Source organism: Dendrobium catenatum, unplaced genomic scaffold, assembly GCF_001605985.2.
Source record: "Dendrobium catenatum unplaced genomic scaffold, ASM160598v2 fragScaff_scaffold_716, whole genome shotgun sequence".
Lineage (NCBI taxonomy): Eukaryota > Viridiplantae > Streptophyta > Magnoliopsida > Asparagales > Orchidaceae > Dendrobium > Dendrobium catenatum.
The window spans coordinates 22280883-22306713 of record NW_021319178.1 but is presented as its reverse complement, the minus strand read 5'-3'; the positions used below and the strand labels follow the sequence as shown (position 1 = coordinate 22306713).

The 25831-nt window shown below is 39.2% G+C and overlaps 1 protein-coding gene across 1 annotated transcript; it reads right to left on the bottom strand.

Moving 5' to 3' along the window:
* Window positions 1–6796: 6796 nt before the first annotated feature.
* LOC110112664 (isoamylase 2, chloroplastic) lies at window positions 6797–10585 on the bottom strand. The gene is made up of 2 exons (XM_020844962.2): window positions 10427–10585; window positions 6797–9880 (listed from the first exon to the last, which is right to left on the bottom strand). The coding sequence occupies exon 2, from the start codon at window positions 9789–9791 to the stop codon at window positions 7107–7109; it is 2685 nt and encodes an 894-aa protein (XP_020700621.1). The 5' UTR covers window positions 9792–9880; window positions 10427–10585; the 3' UTR covers window positions 6797–7106.
* Between the last annotated feature and the right edge of the window lie 15246 nt (window positions 10586–25831).

Sequence of the window (25831 nt, the reverse complement as noted above, 5' to 3'; positions counted from 1 at the left end):
AAGATCTTTCAAGTAGGAAAGTGCTCAATCTCTCATACCAAGCCCTAGGTGCCTGTTTTAATCCATATAATGCCTTTTTTAACTTAAAAACATGATTTGGGTATTTTGAATTTTCAAATCCAGGAGGTTGTTCTACATAAACATCTTCTTCAATAATACCATTCAGAAAGGCACTTTTGACATCCATTTGAAACAATTTAAAACTTTTAAAATAGGCAAAGGCAAGTAAAACCCTAATTGCTTCAAGTCTTGCTACAGGGGCAAAAGTCTCCTCAAAATCAATTCCTTCAATTTGATTATACCCCTTAGCAACTAATCTAGCCTTATTTCTAATGACTACTCCTGAGTCATTCATTTTATTTTTGAACACCCACTTTGTTCCAACAACACTTTGATCTTTTGGCCTTGTAGTTAATTCCCAAACTTTATTTCTTACAAATTGATTTAACTCTTCTTGCATGGCCAATATCCAAAATTCATCAGAAAGTGCTTGATCAATATTAGTGGGTTCTATTATTGAAATAAAGGCTGAATGATTGACTTCCTTGTTTAATCCACGCCTAGTTCTAACACCCTCATTAGGTTCTCCTATAATCAATTCTCTTGGGTGGTTTTTAGAAAATCTCAAATCTCTAGGCAAAGGATTTTCTCTTTCAAAGTTTTCTTCCAAGTTTAATCTATCAATCTTTTGGGAGTTTTCCTCAATTTCTTCTTCAACACTATTTGGCCCTTCTAAATTTCCAGATTCATCAAATACAACATGTGTGATTTCTTCAATAACTAAAGTTCTTTTGTTGAATACCCTATAAGATTTTCCAACACTTGAATATCCAACAAAAATTCCTTCATCTGATTTTCGATCAAATTTTTCTAAGACAAATTTTCCATTGTTATGAATGAACACCTTGCAACCAAAAACATGCAAATGAGACAAATTTGGTGTTCTACCTTTTAGTAACTCATAGGGTGTTTTATTTAAATTTGATCTCACATTCACCCTATTCAGAACATAACATGCAGTGCTAACCGCCTCAGCCCAAAAATATTTAGGAAGAGAGTATTCTGCCAACATTGCTCTGGCATCTTCTATCAATGTTCTATTTTTCCTTTCAACTAAGTGACAGATTCAATAATATTGGTGGAATTATAGTTGAAGGAGACAATAAAAATGTCATAGAATTTCTTCACAAGCTGCACAGTATACCGAAGAAATCAGATTGGGGATTGAATCTTGAAGACTCTTCATTTCTTAATAAGGTAAATAATGTGGTTTTTCATTGGGTTAACCGTAGCTATAATAGATTAGGCGATTTTTGTGCTAATCATGCTCTTATTTCTGACTTTGTGTGGGAATTGTTTTGTGAGAGTGAGCTGCCTTCCTCCTTTTGTGATTTGTTAAAGGAGGATTGTTTGAGAGCTCTCTCTTTTCAGTAGTTTGTATCTAGGAGGCTGCTTTGGTTTTTCTTTTTAATGCAATTTTAGCATTCTTTAAAAAAAAAAAAGAAGAAGACCATAAGCAGTTACATTTAATTCTACTCTCTTATAGGTTTAAAACTCAAGTTTGTTGTCAGTGGGGCCTTATCGCAGGATCGGCCAGGACGATCAATTCAAAAAACATAGTTGTTCCTGGATGATCACATATCGGATAGCTTCTACCCAAGGCGATGTTCTGGACGATATGTGCTAATTTGAACTAATCGTACATGACGATATACTATCAGCCTAGTCAATATGAACAAAAACCTTCTGATCATCACAAATCATCTTGGCTGAAGATCTTAATTTGCACTAATCGTACAGGACGATATTCATATCGTCCTGGAAGATAAAGTTGACAAGTTGCAATTAATGAGCTTGTTTCGAGCTCTTCTATTTAAACTTTGACAATGCACTTAGTATATGTCTTTGGCAGCCATTGAGGCTTCGTTTCTTCTAGAGAAAACTTGAAGAGAGAGCTTGAAAGGGAGAGAGGAAATGGTGGAATTTGAGTGAGGGAGAAGATCATTAGAGGGGGTTTCAAGGGAGTGTGGAGGGGGTTCCACACGGTTGCTCCAGCGAGCTTGCATCTTAGTACCATCGGATTCAAGGCTCGTCTTGAGGAAAGTTTTGTGAAGAAAAAAATCTCTTTGGTGTGAAAGGACCTGACTACTCCATCGCACCAGGGAAGGTGTAAGTAATTTTGTAAAGGCTTCTCCGCCTAGCTGTGGAGGCTAAAGGAGAGACATTGAGTTTAGTACAATACTCGGAAGGTGCCTCTGAGGAGTGGACGTAGGTCAAGGTTTGACCGAACCACTATAAATCTGATGTGTTCTTTCCTTTATTATTTCTACATTTAATTTTCACATTTTAATTTTCTTTGTGGTGAATATTGGTTTTTATTTTAATATTGTGTTTTGATATTTAAATTTTTTTATACCAATTCAACCCCCCTCTTGATTAGTCATGGGCTAATTTATAAAGGCTTAACATCCCTAAAAAACTTTCAAGTTTGTTTTAATTGGCCTAAATGTTCCAACAACAACAATATCAAGCCTTTATCCCACAATTATTACGTCCTCCGACCAGACGCAGAGAAACGTCCGGTCGGAGGCCAAATCCTGCCAAAAAATGAGTTGTACCGAGCAAATACCGAGTAATACCAAACAATAACGAGGAATACCATCATTTGAAGACCCAATACCGAGTTATACCGAGCTAAATTGAGAAATACCGAGTTATACAAAAGTTGTACCGAGTTTTTCCTAGAAAAACTCAGTACAACTCGGTATTTCTCGGTACAGCTCGGTATAACTCGGTATTGGTCTTCAAAGAGAGGTATTCCTCGTTAATATCAAATAATACCTAGTTGTACCAAGCAAATACCGAGTTTTTTGGCAGGATTTTGCCTCCAACCGGATGTTCTTCTACGTCCTTACACCAGACGTAATAAAAGTTCTACTACGTGGGGTCGGCTATATGAATCTTTTTTTTTCATCATTATGTCAGGTTAAAAGTCAAATTCTCATTTAAATCTAATAAAGAAATATCATTTCTAATATTTTTTTAACAGTCTTTTTAGGTCTACCTCTACCTTTCTTAACATAAGTTAAATCTAATACCTCAACTTTCCTAACTGGGTTATCGGAAGGCCTCTGTTTAATGTGACCAAACCATCTAAGGAGACTCTCTCTAATCTTATCTTTCATTGGAGATACTCCAACCTTTTCACGTATATGCTCATTTCTTATCCTATCTCTAAGGGTCAAGCCACTCATCCACCTAAGCATCCACATCTCTGCAACACTTAACTTAGTATTATGCTTCTCTTTTAATGGCCAACATTCGGCACAATAAAGCATTACAGGTCTCACCACCATCTTATAGAATTTTTTCTTAAGTTTGAGGGGGACCTTTCTATCACACAATAAGCCTGATCCATTCCTCCACTTCAACCATCCAACCTGAATTCTGCTGATAATATCCCCATCAATTTCACCATCACTCTGAACAATAGATCCAATATATCTAAAATGTGTACTCTTATTAATGACTTGATCGTCCAAAGTCACAATCCCATCACTAGGATTATTGCTACTAAAATTACACTCCACATATTCAGTTTTAGATATACTCAAGCGAAAACCTTTAGACTCTAAAGTTGACCTCCATAATTCGAATTTACCTTCAACTCCCTCTCTAGTCTTATCAACAAGAAGAATATCATCAACAAAAAGTATACACCAAGGTACATTCTCTTGCAAATGTCTAGTGAGAACATTCATGACTAAAGCAAAAAGATATGGACTTAATGCTGATCCTTGATATAATCCAACCGAAATAGGAAAATACTTGGTCAAACCAACTTGTGTATGAATACAAGTAATAGCTCATACATAAATATCTTTAATTATTTGAATATAAGAATTATTAACTCCTTTCTTTTCAAGAACTGTCTATAGCACTTCAATTAGAACATCATATGCTTTCTCTAAATCAATAAATATCATATATAGATCCTTCTTATTCTCTCTATATTTCTCCATCAAACCTCTCAATAAATGTATGGCTTCCATAATAGTCCTACCCGGCATGAATCCAAAATGATTTTGAGAAACATTAGTATCACGTCACAACCTACGCTCCATAACTCGCTCCCAAAGTTTTAAAGTATGACACATTAACTTAATTCCTCTATAATTTGCACACTTCTATGCATCAACTTTATTCTTAAAAATATGAATTAACACACTCATTCTCCACTGATCTGACATCTTTTTAGTCTTCAAAATAATATTGAAAAAGTTTAATGAGCTAAGAAATTTCTTCTTCTCCTAAGCATTTCCACATCTCTATTGCAATATCATCAGGTCCAATAGCTTTTTCACATTTCATTTTCTTTAAAATCTCTCTAACTTCGATTTTACTTATATATTGATAAAAATAAAAATCTTTATTTTCATTTAGGGTGATAAAGTCACTAAAGTAAATCGTATTTTCACATTCTTCATTAAAATGTTTAGCAAAATACCTCATCCACCTTTGTTGAATATTGTCTTCTAAGAAAAATAATTTTTTATCTCCATATTTAATACACTTCACTTGAACTAAATCTTTATTACTCATATATCTTTGTTTGGCTAATTTATGCATATATATCTTTCTCCCTATTTAGTATCTAATTTATTATATAAATCATTAAAAGCTAAGATTTTTGTATCACAAATAGCTTTCTTAGATTTCTTATGAGCCTCTTTATAGTTTTTTCAATCATCAAAATTTTTAGATCTAAACCAATTTTTATAATAAATTTTTTTATTTTTTATATTTTCTTGCACATTTGGATTCCACCATCAACTATTTGTATTATAAGGAGTTTTACCTTTCAAAATTTGAAGCACATCTTTTATAATATTTTTAATATCACAACCACTTTTTCTCACATAATATTAACATCCTCATGCACAAATAGAATTTTAAGATCTAAAATCTTACTCACAAAAATACTTTTATTAATTTTCTTAAAATACCCCATCTAATCCTAGAAAATCGTTTTACTTATTTTTTATTTTTTGGTCATTTATCTTAAACTCCAAAACTAATAATCGATGTTGGGTATATAATTTTTCTCTCAGAATAACTTTACAATCTTTGCAATCTAAACGATCTAATTTTCTTATAAGAAATAATAAATCTGTGTTTTAGTATATTCATTTTTATAAGTGATACGATGTTCATCTCTTTTCTTAAATAAGGTATTAGATATTAAGAAGTCATAAGCTAAAGAAAAATTTAATATAGTCTTACCACCTTCATTTGTCATTCCGAACCCATGATTATTATGGATGCTTTTAAAATCTACTTATTTACCAACATGTCCATTTAAATCTCCTCCAATAAAAATACTTTTTTCAAGAGGTATATTTTGTATTAATTCTTCTTAGTCATTCCAAAATTTTAATTTTGAACTCATATCTAAACCTACTTGAGTAGCATAAACACTTATAATATTAACAATCTTAGCATCAACAACAATTTTTAAAGCTATAATTCTATCTCTAATTTTGTTAATTTTTATAACATTATCATTCAAACTCTTATCTATAATCACATCTACACCATTTCTAATACGACTCATATCCGAATACTATAATTTATATCCTAAATTATTAATCTCCTTGGTTTTTTCTCTAACCCATTGAATTTCATGAATGCACATAATATTTATCTTTCTATGAATCATAATATCTGTTAATTTCATTAATTTTCCTGTAAGAGAGCCTATGATCCAAGTTTCTATCCTAATTTTAGTTTCATAGACTAGTTTCTTTACCCACATCTGTCCTCAATGTGGAACTCTTGCCTATTTAACAATGCACCTGGGAGCTAGTGCAGCGACCCTTACACACTTGTCACTATATTCAGGTCATACAGCGCGTAACTTTCAGGGGACACCCTAGCATTAACATAATTTTTAAGGATTCATGTCATGATTATTCGACAAATTTTACACTGGCTGTCGACTACCTAATACAACCCTCTACATTTCTCATGTAGGACTTGGGACCTAACAACGGTAGTGTTCCTAAATGTTCAAAAAAAAAAAAATCACTTGATGTTTAAACAAGCTTTTGATTAAACCATAATCAACCTATTTGGGCTTAGATTGGGTCTATGGTCACAATTTGAATTCCAATTCCAATAACAACGTAACGTGGGATGTCTCAAAGTGTTGCATGTAGAAAGCATTCCATTTGCCTATAGAGAATAGAATAGAAGATGCATATATATATATAATATATATTGCAAAGAATAAGCTGGTCAAGACTTCTTCGTAGCTGAATTGACTGACTAGAGCTAAATTAAGTATGGTCTTTAATAAAGGATAATGAAATGAACATATTATAAAGGAAATGAATAATGGACATTTATTTCAATATCATTAAAAGAGAGTTTAAAAAAAAAAACTTAAAGAAATAAGCATCGAGAAAAAACATTAGTTGCTGGAGAAATTTTAACGGTTGTGGTGACAGCATCTAGTAGGAAAAAAAACGACCATTAGCGATGACTACACAAGTTCTTACAAAAATTATCCACTATAATCCCACGAGGCTCGCTAATTAATTATTTTAATTCTTGTCATTAAACATTATAAATAAATTCACCCTGAAAAAAAACTTCCAGAACTACACGGAAAACCACATTGGCCTGAAAAAGTTACCTCCTGACTGTCGGTGCAAGTATTTCTTCCTGAAATGAATAAGCCCAGCTCGAGTAACACTTATCAACCCTAGAATTGAAAACACTAATGATAAAGATGTCAAAGTAAAAAATTATGCTTATTGGTTGTCGTTAAAGAAAAATAAGCAAGTGGCATCAGAGAAGCTAAATTACTTGTACAGGCTACCATTTTACTAAATACATACCTGGTACCCACGTGGAAAAGAATCAAATCATAAAGACAGCTTATTTCACCACAATCTTACAACTGGGCCATACGTCCATAACAAGAACACGCCCAATGGGTTATTAGGAAAAGATCAAATAGGGTCATTATCTTGCAATTTTGAGAGAATATATAATTACTCGCTAAACTGAAGAACAGTAGAGTAGTTAAAGGCCATAGAAGCTCAAATATTGAAAATTTTTGCTTCAAATAAGGCACAGGTATGTGGCTTTAGTTCATAAGAAGATAACCCTGCATTCTTTTGAGAATTTGGATTAGAATCACTTGAGAAAAAATATGGATAAGGAAGAGAAGTATCAACCAGACGAAACCAGACATATCCTGCTGATGATTCGGGCAAAGTTACCAGTTCCGGGAGATCACTAGCATTGATGGTAATAAATAAGTCTCCATTATATGAATTTCGTGATTTGACATCCTTTTCAGCCTTTAACTCCATGGCAAGGAACTTGCAGGATGGATCCTCCCATTTAGGTAGAGATAGATTACTTCCATACCAGGTTATATTTTCAGCTTTATAAAATATCTTCCTTTGGAAAACATCACTTCTTCGATTCCTGAGTGAAGCAAGAAATGCAACAAACTTTGTAATTTGTATGCTAAATCCAGTTCTAAGACTTTTCCAATCAATAGGCACCCTATTATCGTAAAATGGTAACCCGCCAGTAGAGTAGCCACACTCATCTCCCATGTTTATGACAGGAACACCTAGTGAAATAAATAAGATGAACAAGAAGTTCCTTACTTGTCTAAGTCTTATTTCAAGGACAGAATTTTTTTCAGTGGGACCTTCTACACCACAGTTCCAGCTCAACTCTGAAGCAAGATCAGCACCACTGAAGCTGACCAAATCAACAAGAGTAAGACCAGCATTTTTTGTGATATAGTTAAATGAATAAGCAGGTCCCCTAGAAGCTGTGAAAATATCTCCACTTCCACAAAGTCGGGTGGCAAGATGACTAAGTAGCCCTTGACCTCTTAAGAAGTTTCTTACATCAAGGAAATATTTTGAGTTCATCTCAGCCCACCTTTGCCAGTGTGGGAAAATGGCATATTTATATGACATGTCAATAGGTGACCAACAATCTGATATGATCTTTGTTTCCGAGAGCAAAGGGTCAAAGGCAATATCTTCAACTAGAGGTGGGCGAGGTAAATGGTCACCGTTAGAACCTTGAAGCAAGCTTGAAGAGTTAATGAAACAAAATCCATCAACATGAAATTCAGTCACCCAATGATGGAGACTATCTAAAATCATCTGTTGAACAATAGGGTCATTGCATTTTAATGCACTGCAATTTTCTAAATGAACATTTCCATCAACAATATAGTATGACGGATTATCAATTCCAAGAAGTGATATTATTTGGCTATCGGAATCCCCCACCTCACAAGTATGAGTGAAAACAACTTCCAGGAGAACTTCAATTCCATGTGAATGCAGTATCTTAACCATTTCCTTCATGGAATACACAGAAGATATGCTTTCATCCACACCGCCATATATACTCATTGGCGAAAAGAAGTGATAAGGGAAATAAGGGCCTCTCTTCTTATCAAAGGAAAAAACCGGTTCTAACAGCACAGCATTAATTCCAAGATTTATCAAATGCTGCACTTTCTTAACTACACCAGCAAAAGTTCCAGCAACATTTATAGCCAATTCACTAGATTCACTCTTTGTAAACTGTCTGACATTTAAACGGTATATGATCAGCTTTTCCATTGGTATTTGTGGATGGGTATCACCGTTCCAATCAAAATTAGGTTCCTTCCGTAGATAGCCAAGACACTTAACCATACATGCTGATTCACCTTGATCAGAAGAAAGGTTTCCAATCGACTTAGCATATGGATCCAAAAGAACATGATGAGCATTGGAACTACTTCCTCCATCCCAAGAAATATCTCCTTTACAGCGATAACCATAGCCGATATAATTTGTGATACTATGGACTGAAACATGCCAAATATCGCCAGTGTGATTAACATATGGATCCAAATCAATTTCCAAAGAAGGTTCACTTGTTTTGCTCTTGTAGAAGCACAAAACTACACTCTTTGCGTTCCTTGAAAAAAGAGAAAAGTTGGCTAATCCATCATTGGATGAGGAAACACCCAAGGCCATAGGATACCCTGGGCCTAAACCAACAGGCACGCAGAAGTTTGTTTTTCTGTGCGTTCTTATCGTTCGTTCTTGGCCAGTGCCATCAGACTGAAGAAAGAATGAGAGGTAAAAAGGGACATCATTTTGATCAAAATCTAGCACGAGAATGTGCCTACATGAGTCCCGCACAAATGGTGTCTTCATGAGATGTTGACTTGCTTCCGGTTTGAACTTCGTTGTAGGTAAAACTGAACTGTGGGAATCTGGACCATGAAATGGCAAGGAATCAGATCTGAACATGCCCCAGAAGAGTATCAAATTATGACTGGTCAAAGATTGGGGTAAGGATTGAACTTCAATGCAAACGGTATATTTCATTTTAATGGCTCCCACAAACACCTTGACCAACCCATCAAATTCCGTTCTAAACAAAAGTGAGTATCCCTTGTTTTGCTTCTCAAAATCAGAAGTCATCTCCAATACTGGCTGTGCCTCTTCCTTGGTGCTTCTCGCTACACCTGTAAACATTTCAGATGTGCGGTTTTGTAAAGAATCATTTGAAGCGTCACACAAAAACTTTCTACAACTTCTGCATCGTCTTTCAGCATACACAGGTCGCGTGAGAGGGATATTTCCTTTTCTGCAAACACCAAGTGAGACGGGCACCAACAATCTATTTTTTCTGGCTTCAGCGTTTGCAACAGAAGTTGGTGATGCATACCGTAAGAAAAAAGTTGCCATTGGTGATCAACAGACAGATAATCAGCAAACGCAGAGGTTAAGCAGGGCAATTGAATGCCATATAGACTTGCCAAAAGAGATCATGATTTCTGTTTCGACTTCAGGTGTTAGTTTTGACAAATCATGCTGAAGAGCAGTAAATTGTTACATAACAAGATAAAATAATAGCATATATAAAAGTGCTAGATCGTTTTGCTTATTTTTCCACTGCCAGCTCTAAAATAATGATTATCCTCTCCACAGGCATTCCTTGCAGGAAGCAAGGAGGGATAAAAAAAAAAGAAAATGACACTGAAAGCAAGAAGCAACATTCATCAATTCAAAATCATGAAAGCAGAAAATAATAAGTAATGTCCTGAACTGGCGGCATCCGGCTCCGTTGCCTAAGAGACAAAGGGTCGAACATGAGGATTCGTGATACGGTAGGCGAAGGGTTCATTACGAGAAGACAAAAGGCTTGTTCGTCGCATGGACTCAAAGAAGGCAAAGGGATTAAGTCAAATTCCGTCAACATGTCAGAAGACAAAAAGGCTCCCGTTCCTTTAAATTCGAAATAGTAGACAGAGATAACCGTAAGAGATAAAGAAGAATATCAAAGCAAGTGGTGGCCGAGTGTGTAGGAGAGGAGAAGAAACCTGTGAGTGATCCACTGAGCCAAGGCAAGCTTCGGCTGATGCCATCTTGTGCTGGGAGAAGAGGGGCTTGAGCGGCGTCGACTGGAGTAAGCACGATAAGGGTTTTCGTGTTTTTTAAAGGAGACGAAGGGCGGGTACTGTAACGATGGTAGAGGCGGGTCCGTAAGCAGAGAAAATTTTTTTTTTTTTGGGACATTTAGGCTATTTATGGCAAATTCATACACACAACGCATACACAGAGACTCGAACCTTACTCGAATCTTAGACCTCTTAGTTAGAAGCCTTAGCTCTCAACCAATAGGCCAAGGAGAGTTGTGTAGCCAAGAAATTATTTACTGCGGAGTCCGGAAGTAGCTCGAGTGGGACTAGCGGTGTAAGTGAGCCGAGCCGGCTCATCAGCAGGCTCGAACTCGACTTGTTAACAAGCCTCTATACAAACCAATGCGTTGTGCAGTCCCGTCTATCAATCTCGAAGACCGTAATAAGGTGTATATATATATATATATATATATATATATATTATTTTTTTATAATATATGAAAGCTTATTTTATAAAAAAAAAAAAAAACTATTCGTAGCTACAATTTTTCAATCGAGCTCGAGCTTTTCAAACGAGCTCGAGCTTTCGAGTCGAGCTCGAGCTTGGTATTTCCTAAACAAGTTGATCTCGAGCCCACTTATCGAGCTCGAACTCGATCTCGAGCTCGAGCATGAGCTCATTAAGGATTAAACAAGCGAAGCTTGATAGGCAAATACTCGACTCGTTTACACCCCTAAGTGGGACTACTACCATTCGCTTAAGCTCCTAGTATATTTTTGGGGTGATGTGACATATTTTTATTGATTTTTGGATGTCCTCTGAATTTACTCGGCACCTATTTTTAGAATTAAACTATTTTTTGTTGCGAGGTGAATATTTTTACTAATGCACGATTCAAAGACATGATTCAATTAAGTGAAGATTTTTACTACCATGCGACCCGATGTGGCCGGCCCGATCAGATAAATATTTTGAAAAAAAGAGTCAAAGCATTATCTTCAATTCTGAAATCACGCTGACAAAAAAAATTAGGATTTTTTCTGTTTGAAGGTGGTTTTTCATCTCCAACAATGAATTGTGCAATTTTTTTTCTGCACTTAAAAGTGCGGGAGCTCTGCTAGGATTTTGCTCCTTCTTGTCCTGTCACCTCTCCTTTCAGCTTCTAGCCACCATATGGGGGCTTCTCACCCCTCACCCTCTTTCTCTTTATGTCTTCTACTTCTTACCTTAGTGATTCCCGCCCCCCGGGAGATCCTGCCCTCTCATCTCTGCACCTTCTAACCTAAATTTCACTCTAACCTAACCCAACATGAACCGGTGGCTGACAGGTTTTCCCTCTCCTTTAACCCTCCTACCGCCAAAATTCCTTTTTTAGCGGAAGGTCTAGCTTTTGGTGCTCCTGATTGTAGCTTATCTCTGGTTGGATATTATATTGGCCCTCGTCCTACATATCTAAGTTTCCTCAATGCCATTAAGAAGTTATGGTCTCCTGAAAGCTCGATTGACCTGTTATCATTGAATAATGGTTTTTTCGTCTTCAAGTTCTCCGCTCCTGAAGTCTTTGATGTTGCACAGATTGTAGGACCCTGATTCTTTTTCGGTAGACCCTTCATCCTCCAGAAGTGGAGGCCTAAGTTCAAACCGAAATGAGATGAGTTCAGCTCCATCCCCATTTGGATTAAGATTATGGACCTTCCATTAGCTATTTGGAACCCTCATGGGATCTCAAAGATTGATAGCTTTGTTGGCTACCCGTTGGCGGTGGATGCTCTCATTGCGAGGAAAACCCGCCTCACTTTTGTCAAGGTATGTGTCATAACTTCTAGTACCTCCTCGATTCTAAAAGAGATTCCTATTTCTCTTGATAGAGATGAAGTATATCTTAAAGTTCATTATGATTGGAAGCCCACTCCTTGCTCGGGCTATGGCTCTATTGTTAACCTATCAAACCTTTGTAATTTTAACCCTTAGCCAAAAGCTCCTTTACCCCAACAACTTCATGGTAGAAGCACCTCTAGAGTTCAACCCTCCAGCTCTCCTCCCCTACTATCCATTATAACCCTGCTCCATCTTTGCTTTCTCACAACACCCCAAACCCCTCCGTTGTTGCTGCCTGTTCACTTCCCCCTTCTAAAGCGCCTATCTCCTCCTCCATCGATGCCCAATCCCCTCTACCTCTTGTGCCTTCCCTTGTCCCCTCCCATCTTATTGGTGACTTACCTCACCCTCCCCCCACTATCTCCTCTTCCTCCTATATGCTAGCTCATCCTCCCCTGGCCACCCTACATGCTCTCTTCCCTCTTGGCAACCCTTTTCCTGAGGTACCTAACATAGGTTTGCTTATTCTCAATTTAAATTCTCCCACTTAAGAAGCTTCTTCTTCTAACAGCCCTTCTTCCCCCCATTTATTGCCCCCTGTCCTTTCTGGTCATTCCACCTATAGCTCATAATCTTCCAAACAAGGTTGTGGGCTCTTTTTTCACCAAGACTCAGGTCATCTCCCCTAACAAATTTGATATTTTGCAACAATAAGAACTTACAGATCAGTCGTAAAGTCCTCTTGATATGGCTTTTGAAGTTTCTAAAACTTTGTAAGCTCCATCATCCAAAACTTCAAAAGCCAAAGGCACTAAGAAGGCGCCCCCTTCTTTTAAATCAAAATGACCCTTCCTCTCATTGGTTAATGGAATGTCTGGGGCTTTAAAGCTCCCGATAAAGTTTTATCCTGCAAACAACTGATCTGCTCTCATCACTTGGACATGTTTTATATTCTGGAAGCTAAGATCCCTAGCTCTGCTTTGGATGACAACTGGTTCGTAAACTCTCATCTCATTTTTCCTAATGTGCTATGTTGTAATAAATTAATTTATCTGGTATGGGGAGGATTTGGATAAAATGGAATTTGGCTGTTTTCTCCTTCACCCCTATTATTGCTCACCCTCAACTGATTCATGGAACTTTGTCCACTGGCGCTCTGCCTCCCTTTCTCTTGACTGTTGTCTATGCGACCAATTCTCCTTCGAATTGTGCTCCGCTTTGGCAGTTGTTAACTAGATTGGCTTACTCTATTTCTTCACCTTGGATTATCATGGGTATTTTAACTGTTGTTGAGAGGCGAAAGATAAATATGGAGGAAACCCTATTTATTTCAGCAGGTTTGTTGAATTGAATAATTGGGTGTTTATATCAGGTATGCTGGATTTAGCCTCTACTTGTTTGTTTTACACATGGTTCAACCAGAGGATTAATAATCCTATACACGTTAAATTAGAAAGAATGTTTGTCAACCATCTTTGGTTTGATAATTTTCCTTCCTCCTATAAGGTGGAACCGCCCCACTACTCTGACCACTCACCGCTTCTTCTTTTCTTTGAGACCCCTCCCATAAATATCACATATTTATTTTTAAAAACTATTGGACCAACCTTGAAAATTTTTTGGATGGAGTCATTATTACTTTCTGTGCTAGTTTTAATGGGAGTTCTATTAAAGTTTTTAACCCTAGGCTCCAACACCGTAAGAATTTCATTAAGAGTCAGGATTGATCTTCTTTTAACTTCATTTCCTCCAGAATTACAGAGCTTCATAGCCGCCAGAGGAATTATCTGCTTATGCTTCATAGTAACCTGCTTGACTCAAACCTCAATGAGACCTTAAAAAGTATTAACTCCTCTCTTCCTTTTCTCCAGGCTGCATGGAGTAGCTGGATTATTCAGCGGCCAAAGCCAAATGGCTCTCCTCTGGGGAAGATGACCTGGGCTTTTTATATGCCAGGATTAAATCCCATAATAATTCCAGTATAATTATTTAGCTTAATACTAGTGAGGGTCACTTCACTTCACATGATGACATTGTTCTTGCTGCTATTGAATACTTAAAAATATCTACAACTCTCCTAAATTAGTTTTGGACCACCTGGTTGATCTTCATAGTGGAAACTCTATCCCTTCCTACCTCATAGATTATCTTATTGCTCCTTTTTCTGATTCAGATATTAAAGCTGTGGTTTTTGGAGGTTTGATGTCTTCCATGTCTGGTCCTGATGGTTTTACTTTTGAATTTTATAAATCTTTGTGGGATAACATCGGTCTTCATGTTTACAATGCTGTTAAGACTTTTGTTAACCGGGGACACCTTCCCAGGCGTGCTAAAGCTACTGCCATAGCTTTAATTCCTAAATGCTCTCACGCCAAAAATATTACTGACTTCTGACACATATCTTTATGTAATGTGTTTTATTATATCATTACTAAGCTCTTAGCTAATCGTTTGAAGGGTATTTTGCCTCATATCTAGAAGTCAAACAGGTTTCATTAACAATATATTTTTTTCTAATAATGTCATTCTTTCCTCTGAATTGCTGAAGGAATTCAATGTAATGGCTAGTAACATCTTCTTTTGTGCCAAATTGGATATTAGAAAGGCCTTTGATATGGTTTTGTGGGATTTCCTTATCGTAAGGTTGCATTTAAAAGGCTTTCACCCTAAGTTTATTAATTGGATTAAAGGCTGCATTTTTTATGTTTCCTTTTCTTTATGCATTAACGGTGTTCTTGAAGGGTATTTTTTATCCTCCTCGGGTCTGAGGCAATGTTGCCCTCTCTCCCCCCTATTTTTCACCATTGTGATAGATGCCTATTCCTATGATTTAAAGGCCAGCAAGTTTTTGAGGATTATGAATTTAATCCATATTCTGTATGCGGATGATGTTTTAGTGTTTGGGGTAGCTTCCACTGCTAATGCTCTGTGCTTAAAAGAAACTCTTTCTTCCTTTACGGCTGTTTATAGGTTTCACATAAATAATAGAAAATGTTACATCCTTTTCTCTCAGAATTATGTTGTTGTTATTGATATTAGTTCTTCTCTTGGCTTCTCCCAGATTGAATCTTATCTAAAATATCTAGGCATTCCCATATCCACCAAAAATTTGATTTCTACTCACTTCAAACCACTACTGAGTAAAATTGCTACTCTACTTGATAGTTGGAAAGTAAAATTTCTTTCTTTTTTAGGTAGATTACAATTCCTCAGGTTCTCCATCACTAACATATTTTTTAAATGGATTAGGGGAGCTATCTTACCAAAAGCCTGCACCAAAATTATTGACAATTTGTGTTCCCGATTCTTATTTCATGGATCTACGTCTGACAAAAAATTGCTTCTCATTACTTGGAATAAGACGTATTTACCTATTAATTTTTGAGGTATGGGTATTCCTTCTATCCAATCTCTGTACCATGGCTTTGGATGTTATTTTATTTGGAGGTTCTCTCTTTTGACTCTTTGGTTGCTAATTGGTTTTGGTTCAAGTTTACTTCTCCTTGGAAACAACACCTGGCTTCCTCTTCTAAATTTTGGAAGTTTATTTGCCTCATTCCTTCTAATATTAAAGAGAAAATTAAACTTAATGTTTCCTCTACTTCTTGTAAGCTTTCCTTCTTTTGGGACCTATGGTACCAAGGCACTACTATTTCAAAATTTTTGCAACGACTGAGTTCGGGCCAGTATGGGTTCACGATTACATTCTTCAAGGAGTTTGGTCTCTCCCTGATTACATTCCTTCCCAGGTAGCCACAAATATTTGTTATGTTCCTATTCTATCACAACCTACTACAACAGCTGTTTGGATTGGTTGGATAAGCCCAATTTCAACACTTTTAGGATGCATTTTTTCTCTGATTTGGCTATTGTTCCTTGGTTTTAAATTTATATAGCATAAGAGGTATAATCTCTTTTTTTTTTTTTTAAACTTGGTTTTCCATTCATGAAAGTCTAAAAATGGCCAATGTTTTAGAAAGAAGGAACATTCTCATTGATAGGACTTGCTCTTTTTGCAAGGTTGAGGATGAAAGCACTATGCACTTATTTTTTCAATATGAATTTCCCTTTTATGTTATCTCGTTGTTGCTTCCAATTTTGGATGGTTTCCTCCTCAGACCGATGCTTTTGCAACTGTTGAGTATAATGGTGAATTACAACACTTAAACTCTATGGAGAAGAACTTCTATTTTTTTATTATTGTGGTTCTATTTATTTCATTTCGAGAAAATACAATGATAGGCATTTTGGGAATTCTGTATCCTCTCCTCTCTTCATTCGCAACAAGATTATAAATTCAATCTATGAAAGGATTTCTAAATGGAAAAATACTGAAGAGATTTATCATGCTTTCCCCTCCTTCTTCATCTCTTTTTTGGGATGATGATGATTGAACCTGGGGGGTTCTCCCCTTTGATGGCCATTGTACCTTTCTTCCCTCTACATTTGGCCTGAATGTTTTAACACCCTGCGGAAAAGTTCTTTGGTTGGTTCTCTAGTAACTAGGGGTCCCCTATTCATGTGGCTATATATGCGGACATATTTTTGATGCTTTCATGAACTCGATCTAGTATTTTCTGGCTGGGTCACTGTCTCCTGAGTCCCCCTCTAAGTTTTTCTTTAGGCTTTTTGCTACTGTCTAGTTTTTGGGGTTTTGGTCAGTTTTTTCACAGTTCTCTTTATAGTTACTTGTAAATGGTTTTAGAGTTGTTGTATAACCTTTATTTTTATTAATAATATGGGCTTTGCCCCCAATTTTCCCAAAAAAAATTGTGCACTTGAAATTTGGAAAAGGAGGAGATGAAGCAAGAAAACTAGAAAAGGTAAAGTGGAATAGAGACAATAAGCTTCATTACAAATCACAGAGATCCTAGATACACCAGTATATAAAGATGTACAGTAAGAAAATACAAATCCTAAAGATACACCTGTAATACAAACATTAAAGCATGAGTACATGTAATTCTTTATAAGTGATGCTGACATGGAGACTATTTTAACATGCCCCCTCAAATTGATGCAGTGGGAGTTGTAACAAGTTTGTTAGTAAGTTATTAGAACCGAGAAATCATCAGCAGCTTGGTAAAGATATCAGCGACTTGGTCCTTGGTGGAGATATGGTGAATCGTGATGGCTTTATTTTTAATACATTCCCAGAGGTAGTGATAGTCAACTTCAATGTGCTTTTTTCGGGTTAGAAAAAAAAATTGCTTGCTAAGGCGATATCAGACGTGTTGTCACAGAATAATGGAGTAGAGTTTCCTAAAGCTTGGCAACTGGTTTGGGATAAATGAAGAGTAGATGATGAGGGAAATGAGGCTTGTAAGCTAAACAAGAAGTGTCAAAGAACTTTGAAGGCTCTATTTTTTTGGAGTAAAAACAAAGTTAAAATGTTAAATCAATTGAAGGAGGAGCTTGACAAGGAGATTAAAGAGTTGTAGGAATTGGAGTGTTTGCCAAATGGTTTGACTATTGTTCAAGAAGAAGCTTTGAAATACAAAGTTCAGTTGCTTAACAGTACTTTGGCTCATTTAATGTTGTGGTGGAAGCAACGAGCAAAAGTTAGATGGATTGAAGAGGGAGATGGCAATACACGTTTCTTCCATTCTATGGCCTCTGCTAGGAGGAGGACCAATAGTATTAATTCTTTGAAACTTTCTGATGGTAATGTGGTTTCTGAGCAAAGTGAGATTATGAAGGGTATGCATGAGTTCTTTGAACAGAAATGGAAGGGACAAGGTATTATAGAGCATGGCTGGCCTTCATTTGAGTTGCAAAGGGATTTCTTGTCACAATTTTATAGAACGCTGGATAGTGAAATTTCAAGAGAGGAAATTTGGGAGGTTGTGAAGTCTTTTGGCTGAAATATAGCTCCTGGTAGAGATGGGATTACAGCATCGTTTTTCAAGTTTTTTTGGGAGATTGTTGGTGAACAAGTGGTAAGTGCTTGCTTGGAATTCTTTGCTGGTGGAATTATGGAACCAAGATGGAAGGAGACTGTTGTAGTATTGATTCCAAAGGTGATGAATCCAAATCATCCTTCCAAATTTAGGCCTATTAGCCTGTGCCAGACAATCTACAAGATTGTAGCGAAGGTTTTAGTCAACAGATTGAAAGGAGTTTTGCCACAGCTTGTCTCTGAGGAACAGGCAGCATTTGTTCCTGGTCGATCAATTTCCAATCACTGTTTATTGGCTCAAGAATTGTTGAACAAATTCAAAGTCTCCAAATTATCTTTGGGTCTCTTAGCTTTGAAGGTAGACATGGAGCAAGCATATGATAAAATGAGTTGGAGGACGTTGGAACTTGTACTTAGACAGATGGGCTTTCCACCTAGATTCAGTTCTTTGTTGCTTAGTTGTGTCAAAGATCCAAAGTTCACAATCCTGATTAATGGACAGCTTTCAAAAGATATTAAAGTTGATTGTGGATTTCGTCAAGGGTGCCCTTTGTCACCTTATTTGTTCATTCTTTGCTCGGAGCTCCTATCTACCGAATACTCCATCAAACTACAAGAGTTGGTGTTCCAATCTGTGGTGGGACATCCGTCTCCCACCTTCTTTATTCTGACGATATTTGACTTTTTGAGTACTTCTATTCAATGTAAAGAAGATCTTCTATTTGGAGAGTTATTGTTCTTGACGCCAAAGAGTAACAGGGAGTAAATCTTTATTCTTTAGCAAAAAGACTCCTCTATTCTACTAGATCCTGGCTGCAAGATGACTGATGCACGAAAGTGAAAGATGCATTATCTTTGGAAATTCAAGTTAGCATGAGAAGATTGCTTAAGCAAGGACTTTGGTTCCTGTGCAGATACGCTCGTCCAAAAACTTGTTATAGGGAGTCAGACATTGTCTTTGGCAGTAGAGTGACTTTGATCAATGCGTCTTGCTTCCCTTCATCTTGTGTATATGGTATCCATATTTATTCCTAAATCTGTGCTGAATGAAATTGGAAATCTGTAGAAGTTTTCTATGCGAATATGAATGCTTCTCATCCGATTATACATTATGCCTCCTGGAATGTCATTACCAGCCAAGAAGGAAAGGGCTTGTATTTGCATGCGAGTGTGGGATGAATTGACCTTCTCAGTCACGGATTGTTTGGGATTATGTATTATGTAATAAACCCGACGAGATGCTCTTGTTAGGCGGATAGCTGAGAGAATAATGGGAAAATTGGCCGTTGAATGTTGGATTCAACTTGTATTCAGGTGTCATGGAAGCTATATATGTTGATGGAATCCAATTGTCTTTAGCATTGTGTTCGTTGGAAGATATGCAATGGAGTTAAATTAGGTGTGTTGAACCATACTTGGATCTGGGACTTGGTCTTTTAGCTTGCCCTTCTATTACAATATTATTTTTTGTGTGTTAGCTGAGATATCAAGTGATGTAGCAAATTACAACGGCTGGTACCTGAATAGGCAAAGACTGTAGACATGTTTGGTACAGTAGCTGATAGATTTCAGATATTACTATCTGGATATGATTTTGATGCAGACTCCCTTGGAGTCGATATCTTTTCCCTAACTCTAGGTCTTTTATCCTACCTATAATATTTTTCACAAATGTTTATAGAGTCAGAAATATGATGTTAATGGTTCCTCGAAAATGTGGTTTTCTGAATGAGTGGAGATTTAATAATTCATTCCAACTAAGTGTGGCTTACGTCTCGTGGGTTTGAGGGTAAATATTGATTGTCCAATTGGCTGTGGAGTGATTGAAGATAGGATCCATGTTACACCACTTCTTCATCTTTGTGAGTGTTAAATGTGCTGGAATGGTGGGCGGTGGTTACTCACGTTTTTCTTCATTTCGGATCTTTAATCTAACATTGGAGATAATGGAAAAAAAGAGATGAGTTTGCTTGTGTATTTGGTCTTGCGGTTTTCACTGTTGATAATAGAAATGCTATTAAGGCATGCTAAGAAAATGTTCGGCGTGTTCATGACCTGAGATATTCCTTTAGTTTTCAATCAAAGTTCTGTCCTTTACACTTGGAGCAATGAGCTTCATCAATCCTTTGATTGTCTTCAGATCCTCCTTGGTGTCCTCCCCCCCCCCCCCCCCCTTCAGGTTGGTAAAGGGAACATTGATGGTGCTCTTCTTAGATCCAAGCTGCGGATTCTGGAATTTTATTAGAGACAGTTGAGTTGCTTGCTGCTGGAGTATTCCATTTGGATAGCACTCAAGTTAAATGTTGGCAATCAATACATTGTAAAGTTTTAGTGGAGTTGGATGTATGAGTTCAAAGCATTATTGTGAAGTGATAATGCCTCTGTTATTAATAATGCAGAAGTTTAAGCAAAGAAGCAGATGGAAGTACCAGCTTGGTAATTGGGCAGATTGGATGAATAATGGATGAATCCCTTCCAGCAATTTTATTTGTTCATACTCATTAGGAAGTTCAACAGAGCTGCACATTTCTTATGCTAAAAGAGCTATAGAGGATACATTTGTTGCATATAGAAGATAGATTTATTGTAACATTCCTCAAGAAACTGCTTAAGATTCTGGGATGAATAGTTGCTTTCTTTTCTCGCTTTGGTTTTTTTATAAACCCTCTTACTTTTTACAGTTGTAATGATTTTAAAGGAATCATTGCAAAGTTCAGCTCTCTTGTCTCTCCCTATCCTCTCGCTTTGCTCTTCTCTCTCCTCCCTATTCTCTCGCTGGTCCAAGGTGACTGAGTGATCCTGGAACAACGATGCGGCGGGGGACGCTTCCCCTTCAGTTGTCAATGTTAACCACCATCTGTTGAACTCGTGGTGCTCTAAAAGATGGCAATACTTATGACACCTGATTGGCGGCCATAATGTTAGTGTTGCGGTCTGGTTGAGACCAAGATGAATTTTTTCCAGAACGCGATGTCATAGATTGTGGGAAGGGATGATTTATGTTACCCAAACCTTCTGTGGGTAAGCGGGCGGTATTCTGTGTTGGTGGAAGTGCTCGGTTGGTCAATTCCAGGTCATCTTCAAATCAAAACAGTGCATTATGGGTAGATTTAGAAGCTCGTCTTCTTTTGACTGGGAGGTGGCTGTGGTTTACGCGGATAAAGATGCTCATATCCGAGCGATGGCCTTCAACGAGATCTCTCAGCACCATGTCTCCGACTCGCCTTTGATTGTTGGTTGGGACTTCAATTGTATTCTTGCTCAAGCGGACAAGAAGGGTGGGCGACCCTTCTCTTTCACGGCCGCTGCTAAGGGCATGAGTGATTTCATGGCTGCTAATGAACTGATTGATCCGGGTTTCTCCGGTTCTGCTTTCACGTGGACTAACAACAAAGATGCTGGCAGTCGCATTTCCTCCCGCCTGGATAGGTTTTTGATTAGTTCCTCTATTTTGGATGCCTTTCAGGAGCTGAGGGTGAGCCACCTTTCGAGGATCGCCTCCGATCATTGTCCGATTCTTTGCACTGTCAGTTTGGGGCGACATAGGGCTCGATCATACTGGATCAAATTTGAGGACATTTGGGCGAGTTTCCCTAGGGCGTGGCAGCTGGTATCCGAGAAGTGGCGGGTGCCAGACACTGGCTCTGAAGCCTCCAAATTAAATATTAAATGCCAACGCTCTCTGAAGGCTCTATTCTTCTGGAGCAAAAACAAGTACAAGATGTTAAACAAACTTCGTGATGAGCTAGACAGGGAGATTTGTATGTTACAGGACATTGAGTGCTCACCGACTGGGCTTACTGTGGTGCAGGCTGAATCGCTGCGGTACAAAGTCCAATTACTTAACTCGACCCTCGGTCGGCTTTCGACATGGTGGAGGCAGCGTGCGAAGGTTAAATGGATTGAGGAAGGGGATGACAATACGCGTTTCTTCCACTCGATGGCTTCTGCTAGACGGCGTACCAACCTCATCGACCGGATGAGGTTGCCTGATGGCCAGATGGTTTCTGAACAGACGGATGTCCTGCAGGTGGTGAAGGAGTTCTTTGAAAACAAGTGGCGTGGGACGCCTATCTGTGAGGATGCGTGGCCTTCTTTTGAGGCCCAGAACACCACGTTAGCACCTGTTGCTACTTTGCTGGACAAAGCCATTACGGAGGAGGAAATTTGGAATGGGGTTCGGGCTCTTGGTCAAAATCGGGCACCCGGAAGAGATGGTGTGACGGCCTCTTTTTTCAAATCTTTTTGGAGCATTGTCGGTAAGCAGGTTACGGCGGCCTGCTTGGAATTTTTTGCAACCGGGAGTATGGATCCCAACTGGAAGGAGACTGTGGTGGTGCTGATTCCCAAAACCAACAACCCGGATCGTCCTTCTATGTACAGACCCATTAGCCTGTGTCAGACCATCTATAAAATTGTGGCGAAGATGCTTGTGAATCGGATGCAAGGTTTTCTGCCCAACCTAATTTCCGGGGAGCAAGCTGCTTTTGTCCCGGGGCGGTCAATTTCCGACCATTGCTTGCTCGGGCAGGAGGTGCTGAACAAATTCAAGATCTCCAAATCTAACCCTGGGTGGATGGCTGTCAAGGTCGATATGGAACAAGCTTATGACAAGATGAGCTGGAGAACTCTTGAGTGTGTGCTGTCTCGTATGGGATTCCCTCTTAAATTTCGCTCTTGGATTATGAGTTGCATTTTCTCCCCCCGTTTTTCTATTATGGTTAATGGGCAGCTCACGGAGGCTGTTACGGCGGAGTGTGGGTTTCGCCAGGGATGTCCACTCTCCCCCTATCTGTTTATTCTTTGCTCGGAGCTCCTGTCACTTCAATTCCACCAACGGTGCCCGGAGATGGGCATTCAACTCAAGGCGGGTGGACCTATGGTCTCCCACCTCCTTTATGCTGACGATGTTTTATGTTTTGCAGGTGCTTCCATATCTAACGTGAAGAAAATCATTTCGATTATGGAGAACTATTGTGCATGGACTGGGCAGCGGGTCAATCGAAGCAAATCGGCAATTATGTTCAGCAAGGTCACCTCGTCGTCGACCAAACACCGGCTGGCTAGGCTTGCTGGCTGCCGTAAGGTTGAGGAGATGGACTATCTGGGAATTAAGCTCACACTTTGAGGATTGAAAAAAGCTGATTTCAGCCCGCTACTGCAGAAATCCAGTGCTCTGACTCTTGCCTGGGGAGTGAGACATCTTTCATTAGCCGGTAGAGTTACTATGGTTAACTCTGTCCTAATTCCTCTCTCGGTTTATGCGGTCTCGCATATGATGGTTCCGAGAGGGGTTCTCGACGAGATGGAGAAGATATGCCACGGCTTTCTGTGGAATAAGGATCATAACCATAAGAGCTTACACTATGCCAGCTGGGCGACGCTAACCAAGCCGTGGCGATTTGGGGGGTTTGGGTTCCATGCCAGTGGACAATGGACTGACCCCTTACGTGCTCGAATTGCATGGAACTTTTTTAGTAAGCCGCATAGCTTACTTAATCGGTGCTTGCGACACAAGTATGGTGATTGGCCTTGGTCCCGGGGCCAGCGTCGTGACGACTCTGCTGCTTGGAGGTTGATCTGCTGCGGGGCGAATAGTTTAGCCAATTGTATCCGGTGGCGGGTTGGTAATGGTGCTGATATTGATGTGCTCAATCATGTTTGGATTTACGACTTGGCCATTGCTCATTGGCCTACTTTCTGTAATGTGGAGCTTGCGGAAGACCTGGTGGTGGGGGAGCTACTCACAGCCGACGGTAGATGGGATAGAACCAATCTGATGCAAGTTTTCGGGGCCTTCTTGGTGGATGTCATCTGTGACATTACAATTCGGCCGGGTTTCCCCTGATGATTCACTGGAATTGATCAAATGCCCTCTTGGGACCTCAATCTCTGCTATCTGTTACACGTCTCTATTCCAAGAGGAGGAGGACCCGGTGTATCCGATCCTTAAAATTGGCCTCCGGCCCCGCGAACGAATTTTTTGGTGGAGGGCTTATAAGGATCTGCTACCTACCTGCTCCTGGCTGAACCGAAGAGGACTGGGGACGGATCTGCTCTGCCCGATCGGTTGTGGTCTTCGTGAGGATCTGGACCATATCTCTGCGCACTGCCGTCAACTTGGGGATGTTCGACGGTGCCTGGACGGTTGGGGATTTCCTACTCCCCATTTTTCTTCCTTCGGTGGCCTCCAGGAAGCATTGAAGAGCCATTCTGCCACTACGGTTTTCTGGGGCCGTCTCTACTGCGGCGCGGTTTTTTGGTGCTGGAATAATCAAAATGCTATTCGATCTGGTAAAGTTAGGAGCACCCCCACGGCCATGGCTGCTAATATTCTCGAAGCTCTATCCCGCGTTTACTTTTCTACATGCCTGGAGCAACGGTTCACCTTTCAATCCTCCGAATTGGTTTCTTCGTCATCATGGTGTGCCTCCCCTTCTGGCTGGCTGAAAATCAACGTATATGGGGCCTTGCGCCGTTCCAATAGGGGCGGAATCGGTATAGTCATTCGGGACGATCGGGGCCAACTTGTGGTGGCTGCGGGCTGGTGCATCACACATTGGGATAGCACCCAGGTGGAGTTATTGGCCATTCATTATATCGAAAAGCTGCTTGTTGGATGGATGCTTGAGGCGAGTGGTCTGATCATCGAAGGGGATAACGCCAGTGTTATCCAACACATGGAAAAGTTCAAGGTGCGGGAACTTTGGAAGCTCCGGCCCGACGTCGGCGGGGGGCTAGATTGGCTGGGGTCCCCACGGAAGGTTATTTTTGTTCATGTGCGGAGGAAGGTTAATTCGGCGGCTCATTTTTGTGCTCAAAGAGCAATTGAGGATAGTTTTCTTTGGAATTTAGATGGCAATGTTAGTACATGTATTCCTCAGGATTTTTTGTCCATCCTTGAGGATGATAGTGGTGTTTCCACCCCCTGTTAGGGGTCTTTCTTTCTTTTTGGGTCCCTTTGTGGCCATTGTAACTCTTTTTAGTTTTTAATTGAATGCAAAGGCAAAGTTCAGCTCTCTCTCTCTCTCTCATTCTCTTGATCTCTCCCTTGCTCCTTTTTGCTCTCTCTCTCTCTCTGGCTCTCTATCTCTTGCTCTCTACAATGCTCTCTCTCTCTCTCTCCCTCTATCTATCTTTCTCACACTCTCTCTCTCTCCCTCTTTCTCTCTCTCTCTCTCTCTCTCTCTCTTGCACTATCTTGCTCTCCCTTGCCCATTCTTGCACTCTCTTGCTCTCTCCCTTGCTCCATCTCTCTCTCCTGCTCTCCTGCTCTCTCTCTCTCTCTCTCTCTCTCTCTCTCTCTCTCTCTCTCTCTATCTCTCTCTCGCATTCTCTTGCTCTCTCCCTTGCTCCTTCTTGCTCTCTCTTTCTCTCACTCTTGCTCTCTCGCTATTTCTCTCTTCTCACTCTCTCTCTCTCTCACACACACACACACACACACACTCTCTCTCTCTCTTTCTCTCTCTTGCATTCTCTTGATCGCTCCCTTGCTCGTTCCTCCTCTCTCTATCTCTTTCTCTCTTGCTCTCTCTCTCCCTCTCTCTCTTTCTCACAGTCTCTTTCTCTCTCTATATCTCTCTCTCTGTTTCTCTTTCTCTCTCTCTCTCTTGCTCTCTCTCTGTATTCTCTTGCTATCTTTCTCTTC

Excerpts from the sequence above, each read along its gene's own strand:
- LOC110112664 (XM_020844962.2), bottom strand. The coding sequence starts at position 9,791 with ATGGCAACTTTTTTCTTACGGTATGCATCACCAACTTCTGTTGCAAAC.